General features: G+C 40.1%; 1 gene segment (V, D, J or C); it reads left to right on the top strand.

Annotated features, from left to right (window-relative positions):
* The first annotated feature begins 8296 nt into the window (after positions 1-8296).
* Positions 8297-8906, top strand: LOC119798176. The segment is given in 2 exon segments: positions 8297-8355; positions 8432-8906. Coding segments are annotated over 2 exon segments (513 nt in total).
* The last annotated feature ends 742 nt before the right edge of the window (positions 8907-9648 follow it).

The raw sequence follows: 9648 nt of genomic DNA, 5'->3' as shown, positions 1-9648 counted from the left end.
GACACGTTTTTTGTGGAATTTTATGGACCTTTCTGCCTCGGGCACCATAGACCTCCATTATTTGAATGTCAGCAGGCAGCAAGAAGCCTCCCAGATCTCCAGATGCATTTGAGATATCAAAAAAGTACTCCAGAGTGTTGTTCAGCATGAGGGTGAGTAGAAAATGAAGGCTAATCATGTTTTGGGTGTACTATTCCTTTAAATAGATAAAGCAGTTCTTTATTTCTCGTTATCTAGAGACTTCTTGACTGCAGAAACAAATAAATGTCGCTTCTCTACCCCAATACAGAAAAAAAATTCAAAATTTGTCATATTTAATGTAAATATATAGATTTGAATAACTAATGACTGCATTTTTTTGTTCTTTGATTAATGTCACAATATACACTGCTCAATAAAACAAAGCGAACACTCAAACAGCACCTCCTAGATCTGAATGAATAAAATATTCTCATTGAATACTTTGTTCTGTATTAAGTTGAATGTGCTGAAAAAATAATCACACAAAAATCAAAAGAAAGAAAGAAATCAGATTTATTAACCAATGGAGGTGTTGAGATCTGGAGAATCTGTCCACCCTTCTCCAGCAGAGGGCGCCCTAGGTCTCCTGGAGCTGAAGCTGCCGCCACACCTGCGGCTGATCAGCTCATCAGGGAGACCAGCTTATAAGCAGCGGCTGAACTTCTCTTCGGTGCCAGAGTGTTAGACCAGTCATGGTTAGCAAACCTGAGCCAACCAACCTGTCAGATCCTCTGACTCTCCTGAAACCATGAAACTGAACCTAGTCAGTTCTTGTCCTCTCTTTCTCCTAGGAAGACCTGATTGTAACCTGAAGCTCTGGAAGAGCTCGTCGTCAGAAAACCTGCCTGCCTGCCCTGTGAAGCCAAACCTGAGAATCAAACTGTCTGAACCTGCCGGCCTGTTCTCAAGGAGAGAACTTGGAGAAACTCAAGCACTGGACACCAACAAGTCAGAAGTCAAGCCCAGCCGCTGCCTAGCCCTCTGCCGACCCTCTGTCTCTGGACCCTTCTGGTTCCTTCCCTCTGACGCTCAGCTGGAACCACAGATCAGTGAATCCTGTGTGACACGCTCCGTATCTGTTTCCAGAATCTGTTCTTAGCCCTGTGTTCATAAATAAACTGTTTAACCTTACAACAGACTCCTTTGTGTTCTGCATTTGGGCTGGAAACACCACCCATCATGACAGGAGGCCTGGGTTTGGAGTCAAACATCAAAGTGGAAAAACACTACAGGCTGATTCAACTTTGATGTAACATTTTAAACTAAGGCTAAACGATGTCTGTCCCTGACCTGGACTAAAACATCCTGCATCTCCTGAACAGTTTGTGGTGCAACATGACATTGGTAGATGGATCGAGACATGATGTCCCAGATGTGCTCAATCAGATTCAGGTCTGGGGAACAAGGGGGCCAGTCCATAGCTTCAATGCCTTCATCTTGGAGGGACTGCTGACAAACTCCAGCTACATGAGGTCTAGCATTATCCAGTGTTAGGAGGAACCTTAAAGCTACAGTGTCTAATAATTACAGAGATATACAGTCAGAAATGTAATATATTATACATAACTATGTTATTTATCATCATCTACGACCTCAGCCTCTTAACCTTAATATTTGCGTTGCCTTAGAATTAGTTATTTATTTATTTTTTTATAAAAAGAATTCGTTATTTATAATTACATAGGAGCGGGTCTCGCAGCCATGGAGGCAGACGTCTTTGCGCTACGGCAGCGCAGAGCCAACAAACTAGCGATTGCGAGATCTCCAAAACGTCACAACGATGTAGAAAAAATAACGGGTATATTTATTATCTTAAGTCTACATGAAATCTATACCCTACACAGACTAATGAAATACTATCTGTAAAATTATCTATGTTAACAAACCTCATCACTTGAGAAGGTAGGTGATGCGGACGACGTGGAAGACATTTTGTCCCGTAACGCTCGCCGTACTGTTGGGGGGGAGAAGCGGTGGTGGTGGGGGGGGGGGATGTTGATGTTGCTGCAGTCTGCAGACTGACCGCTAGATGTCACTAAAAGTTGCACACTGTAGCTTTAACACTGGAAACAGACCAGTGTTAGGGTTAAATGTTTGAATCTGCAACCGCATCAGCATCTGGTCTCCCCAGGGGTCTGAGTTTCCAGACTCTGTCAAGTCTGTTACAGTGGGCGCTGGTTGGAAATGGACACTTCACTCACGCTCCGCGTGTTTCACATATTGTGTGAAAAACATGTGACTACTATAGCCACTAGGTGGCAGTCTGAGTCCATTTCGGCGTCCCATGAGTCAGGTTAGATAGGTGAATGAGCAGACTGGGAGGGGTATGACTTGATGCGAGCTGAGAAGATTATTGTTCCCCAGGTTTAGCGTAGAGGGTAAGGTGAATGGGCTGCAATTCCAAAGGCTAAGGGGTCGGTCCCAGCTGTGGTCAAGTTATTAATGTTGCCTTAAATGTTTTTCTTTTTTTTTTAATCACTTGATGGCCTATGATATCAGAAATTCTACAATAACTTCTTTAACTTATTTATATATATTACGGATAGTAGCCTATTATGCTGTTTGACTTTATGGCATCTTTCTTTTATTTAGATCAGCTGATGTGCGCTCCACCTTTCCAAGGAATTACATTAGACCATAGGGATTATCTTTCTACAGCCTCAATATCTTACTCTGATAATAATAGGCGTATTGTTATACTATTTTTGTTATTTTTATTATCATCTAGCTGGTAAAATTTTCAGTTTGATCTGGAAAAGGACGCTATGATGCCTTACAACAAGCATGAAAGGCCCAATCCCCCAGGCTTTTTAGGCACATTATGCAAGAATGCTGCTTGCTGCCGCGATGAATAGCGGCGTTTCTAAACTGTTGTCAGGGATGGTTGTGACCCACCCAAAAGTCAGTGAGCTAAACCGGAGTATTTCCATTTTAAATACAGTGAACCCTCGTTTATCGCGGAGGTTACGTTCCAAAAAGAACCCGCGATAGGTAAAATATGTGAAGTAGAAACCTTTTTTTTTTTTTTTTGAGTTATCATGCGATGAAATACTCCTTACAACATTGAAATCAGGGAATAAAAACTTTATACAGGCCCAAGCATTTGTTTAACAAATAAAAGTACGGTATAAATGTTAACTACTGTACTGTACTGTAAAATAATATAGTTATAAATACTTTTAATCATCAATACGAAATAAAGGGTTAATATTGCGGGGATCAGCACCGCCCCGCCGTGATGGATTGGATTTTTCTTCCAAAGTCTGCGGTGCAGCTGTGTGTTTTGGAGAGAAGAACATAGTTATGTGATCAACGCGCAAATCAGTGAGCTAATCCGGTTTATTCCCATTTTAAATCATGTACTATTTAACCACGTATGACCAGAACGTAATCTGGATATAATGGGTTCCTCCATGTCATCCTGTTCTAAACATCACCAATTAATTAAGCAAACCACTTAATGCAGGAATGCCGCTACTACTATAGCGGTGCTTGAACTCTATTGTCAGAGAACAAGAGGTTAATAGTCTACACATCGGTTTTTCCAAGACAACGATGAGGTTGTAGCCTTGAATGGAGCAGCGACTGGCATGTAATATTCCCAGGGCCAAGAGATACATGTCATTTGCTATCAGTAATATATTGATTTGAAATGCAAATAAAAAACATTTTCTATGAGACATTTTCCTGACTTTATGTTTCACTATTATATTATGGGCTACTATATAAATCTTTTTAAGCAAACCTGTAAAAATGTAATGATGTCAGAATATTGGACCCAGCATTCGAGGCGAGACAGGCAGTGGGAAAGTTTAAAACGTTTATTAAACACCAACAGGTGCGCGGAGCTGCTCGTGTGCTGCAGGGCAGATCTCTGCAGGGATAGGAGAATACTGGGCAAAAAACTCTGATTACTTCCAAAGAAAAATTATTATAAGAGCTGCAGAGTTCAGGATTATTCAACCACTCTGACGTTCCCCATAATTTGGCCTTTCCCGCTAACAGAGAGATTACATAGGCCACCTTGGCTCGATCAGAAGGAAACGCAGAGGGCTGTAATTCAAAATGAATTTCGCACTGAGTCAGGAAGGCTCTACAGACGCGGTTCAAGAGAAGCTGGACTATCAGTAGCAGACGACGGCGCGGCAGCTGTCAGGGGCGGGGCAGCTGGAGCAGCCTGATTAATAATCAAGGATCTCCTGCATGCCTGATTCTTTGATCCACATCATTTCGCCACTGCCAGGTTATTCTGTAATGATCTCAGAATATTGGACCCAGAATTCAAGGCGAGACAGGCAGTGGGAAAGTTCAAAGCGTTTATTAATCAAAACAGGTGCGCGGGGCTGCTCGTCTGCTGCGGGGCTGATCTCTGAAGGGATAGGAGAATACAGGCCAGATACTGGATGTGGAGCTGAATGCGACTTGGAGCAAAGTCACTGACTTGAATCAAAGTTCAGTTCATTCGCGGAGAAACTCAGCAGAATCCAGAAGGGAGATTTGACCAGCAGTTGCGGCGGCCACGCCCCCAGAGTTTCTAGAGGGCGAGCAGCAGACGCCGCTGATCCACAGGACAGAAAACTGGTCATAATCAGGGAAGCAGACAGACTAAAGAAAGCTAGGAAACGTCTCACCAAAACACACAAATAACCTGGCGCTGATGGGAGGCAAACAATCAGCTTAGAACCGCAGAACCAGGGAGACAGGGAGCAAGAAGCAGAGGAAAAAACCAAACCATCAGCGCCAAGATCATGACATAAAAACCCCATTTCCATTTCTTTCGTTTTTAAAATTAAATAAAAAAATTAAATGGCAAAAATCCAAACGTGTCTGCTAGTTTAAAGTCCATCTTATTTATTTGAATATTTAACGAAAACATTGCAGATGCTTCACACGCACACAAAATGACAGAAAGATCCGAGCGTTTTAGTTTCTATATATATATAATACCTTTCAAAACCTATGAGTGTTTTTAAAATCTAGTGATTTTTTGAAAGAAAATAAAAGAATAAAAATAGTTAAGCATTTTAAAAGCAATTTTACAAAAAAGGAACATAACAGCATTTTTTAAATAAATGATTTATTTAGAGAACATATCATTTCACCATTTATTGGGGGTAATTAATTGAATGCTTATTTATTTATTGAACATGTGTATATTTATTTATTTATTTAGATTGGAGTAGATGTGATTAGATGAGCTTTATTGATCTCACAGCGGAGAAATTCACTCGTCACATATTGGCATAGAAGTTACTGGAGGTGCAAACAGGGAGGAAAAAGGTGCATTAAGAATAAGCAATATATATACAGTATATCCAGGTATATACAGTATATCAAGATAAATAGGATTAAGGTGCAAGTGTACATGTATGGCACACAATGAAAAACAAAACAATAGGAAATAAAAAAAAGAAATAACGATATGTGCAATACGGATGGCTTATATACAGGAGGAGAAATATTGCACATTCAACATATTGCACAGCATATTGTTCACAGTCAATAAATACAAAACTATAATGTAGCTGCACAGTGGTTTTTACAGGAGTTATTGTTGATATAGTGCATTATTATAGAGTCTGGTGGCAGCAGGAACGAATGACCTGCGGTAGCGCTCCTTCTTACAGACATGGTGTCTACTGTAAGTCTCTGACTAAAGGAGCTGCTCAGCTCCTCTTTTTATACATGGGAGACTCATGCGTGAATGTCCAACGAATAACTCCAATTGTTGTTTCAAAAATAGAAAACCTGGTTTCATTACTTTACATTCTAACTTTCATTACTTTATAAAAAAGCGATAAAAAAAAAAAAAAACATTTAAGGCAACTCGGCCACAGTTGGGATTGAACCCGCAATCTGTTGAACCACAGACCACTGAGCTTAACCCCTCACAGTCTGCTACTTGACCAGACTGGGAGGGGTGTCACGTATTGCACGGCAAGAAAGTAACACACAAAAACAAAGCTTTCAACGGCACTTATATTTTACAAAACTAAAGAAAATATATTTTCTTACATACCCTTTTGAATAACTTTGGCTTATCTTAATGAGGAATCAACTTTGGATATGATTTTAATTTCACTATGTTAAATTAATTCATTAACTTTATTTTAATCAAAAACAAAATAAAATAGCACAGTATTACACCAAGATCCCCAATAAACCTGCTTTTCAGTTGACTGCAGGCCCACAAACGTCACCCTCAGCACGGCAGAGGTCCCAAGCGCCACCTGGTGGTTGTCCGGGTACATTGCAGTTCTTTTTGAAATAAAAAAACTGGCCTCAGGAAATACATCGTGATTCACGTGGGAATCACACAGGAATCACGCAGGAAACCGTCCATTTCCAACCAGTACCCACTGTACATGTGCTCAATGTGACCCTGCTTTCATTTGTGAATGGCAAAGGGCGCCAGTGGCGAATTTGACAAGCCTGTGTTCTCTGGGAAAAGTCAAGCATTCTCATCCTCATTGAGTTGGTTTCTAACCCTTTGTGCAGACACATGCATGTTTCTGGAGCCGCTGGATGTCATGTTGCAGGGCTCCGACAGTGCTCCTCCTGTTCCTCTTTGCACAACAGTGGAGGTAGCGGACCTGTTGCTGAGTTGTTGCCCTCCTACGGTCTCCTCCATATCTCCCAGTGTACTGTCCTGTCCTCTGTATTGCCTCCAGCTGATATTCTGCTTCAGGATGGAGTCACAGCCAAACAGGAGCAGACCAGATGAAGCTACTATAAGAAAAAGCAGAGAGAGCAGAACGTTAGAGATTGAACAGATTCTGCAGAGAGGGAGAATAGAGACAGGTTGATGTGCCATCCTGCATAAGCTGCACTAGCTGAGCCCCTTGTGCAGGTCGTAGAGTTCGTCTAATGCTCCCACTACTGGGAAAACACCACCGACATTGAAAAGTGACCAAAACATCATCCAGGAAGCATAGGTACTGAAAAGTAGTCTGTGGTCCCAACCTGGAGAACCATTCCTTTATTGTATCTTGCTAATTAACAATCATTTTCACCTGTTGTCTATTCCATTTGCACCACAGAATGTGAAATTGATTGCCAATCAGTGGGCAGTTTGATTTCAAAGAGGTTTGATTGTGTTGTTTATGTGTTCCCTTTGTTTTTCTGAGCAGTGAACCAAAAAATTAAATGTCAAATGTCCACTTAAGCGTGCTTCTACCCTCTGCTTGAGTGGGGAACTGCTTTTTCTGAAGGTGGTGAGTTACACTGGAAAACATCTCCACCAGGAAAAGAAAAAAAAATACGTAATATAAACGAAAACAATATAAAACCTAATTATGTATTATCAATTGTTAAAAATACTTATAATAAATATGTGTCATATATGAAATAATGCTTTTACGCAGCAGCACACAAAACAATAAGCAGTGAATGATGGGACAATAGCTATATGTGTTGATACCCTACTTTTAAAAACTTCAGATTGACTTTAGCATAGAAAGTGTAAAACAACAGACTCTTATATGTTAGATTAGTTATAAGTGATTTAAATGCTTTTTTCAACTGTTTTATTTTGTTTTAACTCTGTTCATTCAATCATCAGGTAAGCTGTGGTTCTCATTTGAATAAACCCACGGACATTATAAAGAAAGAAATAATTAAATGAAGGTCTGCTGGAGGAGACGGTGGTTCAAATGCTGACCAGCTCCAAGGTTCAGTGACCTGAAATTATTAAGTTCCAACAGGTCTTTGGTAGTTGCCACATATATTAAGCCAGTGTCACTGCATGACTCATCTTTGTTCATTTAATGTTTGGCTTATCACAGGATTCTTTTCTAATAAGAAGAACTTGCTAATATTTCTAATTTTCTTGCGGTAAAGGTTGTCAGAGAAGCATAATATCAAATGTCCTCACTAAACAGTGCTGACACATAGAATCAGCATTAAAAATGAAATCTGTAAAAAGTATTTAGTGAGAAATAAACTGTTACTTTAACAGTAAACTGACTCTTGCTTATTTAAATATCTGCATTCAGATGAAGATTACAAGTTGCTAAATTTTCACAGAGTGAAAAGAATTGTAGTTAATTCTGCATCCCAACTGGGATACAGAGTAAAACCTTCACTGATATAAACATCCAGAGTAAAATGTTTGAATCTGTAGGGTAGGAAGCAAATGAATCCAGGGCAGCTTGAAGCAGTGAGGCAGAGCAGCACCCAGGCATGTGGAGCGTTAAGTTACCAGTAGGGGGCGGAACCCAGGGATCCTGTTAATGCAAAGTTGGAGCTCTCAGCATTTATTCTACTCACTGTTCCTCAGAGCTGCAGACATGAAGCTTCTGTTCATCTCACTGTTGCTGGCTGCTGTGGGCCTCGGTAGGAACACAGAATCAGACCTACAGGAAAAGGATTTTGGACCCGATTATTGATACTGTTTGCTGTTCTCTTTCAGAATGCAGAGCACAGACAGAAAGCGTGCTGCAACCTGATGGAGATGTGACCGCTGCTGCTGGAGAAACTGCAACCCTGAGGTGCCTGTATAACACCAGCTCCTCCAACCATTATCTCTACTGGTACAGACAGAAGGGGAGCAGCAGCCCCCAGTTCATCCTGAGCCGCTTCAAGGTTGGAGAAGGAAAAACTGAGGAGGCGGAGAGATTTTCATCCAGTCTGGATGCTACTGCTAGATCAGTTCCTCTGCAGATCCAGAATCTGCGTCTGTCAGACTCTGCTGTGTACTACTGTGCTCTGCAGCCCACAGTGACAGGAAACACCAGAACTCTGTACAATAACCTGCAATATTCCACTACATCCACTAGAGGGACTCACACACTGTTTGTCTATGTTCTGTTTTTCCCAGTGCAACCAGCAAGAGACAGCAGAGGCAGACAATATTTTGTGGAAATATCCTGCCAGTAGACCCAGTTTTTAGTGTCATATTTCATGTCTGAAAAAATTGTCTGTTTAGATAAGAAAAACAGTCTTTATGGAATATGGAAGATCTAGTCTATCAAATTGATAGCTTATAAAGCTTTATTTATTAGTTGATTCATATATTCCATGGTATGTTTTATTACATAATTCTAAAAAGATTTTATAGTTAAGATCTTTATATCAGTCAGCCAGTTTATAGTTAATATTTTCCAAAAACAAAGGTTTTAGTTACATTTTAAATTAATGTTAATACTTTAATTTGTCTTCATTTTGGATAAATTAAGATCAATTTGTGGTTGGATTGTTTGTTTACTCTGAAAAATTTCAGGTAAATGTGATCTTCTTTAAAAATAAGGGAAAAAATAAAACAAATAACGGGTGGAACACTTCTAATGATAAGAATAAATTAGGAATAATAACTCCAAAAAATCCATCCCAATCCAGTTTAACCTACCAAGGACCAGCAGGATGTGTCTTCACCTCTTATTACCTGCTGATGCTCATCATTTAGTTTAACAAACACAACTATAGATCCCTGACAGAAACCATTCAGATCCTAAATTCCCAAAATGGCTGAATTGATTTGTTGCTGATTGGTTGGTGTCCCTGAAATCTTGCAAAGAGTGGTTTATTTATTTGAATTACATTATTTTCCATAGGACTCTAAAACTGTAGGGATCAGTCTTATTCCAAAGAAACCAAAGCAGATGAATCAATAGGAGGTCATGTTGGACC

This window comes from Cyprinodon tularosa, unplaced genomic scaffold, assembly GCF_016077235.1.
Source record: "Cyprinodon tularosa strain WSP-4 unplaced genomic scaffold, ASM1607723v1 ctg612, whole genome shotgun sequence".
Lineage (NCBI taxonomy): Eukaryota > Metazoa > Chordata > Actinopteri > Cyprinodontiformes > Cyprinodontidae > Cyprinodon > Cyprinodon tularosa.
Note: the sequence above shows the minus strand (reverse complement) of the source record. Positions and strands in the feature narration are given on the sequence as shown.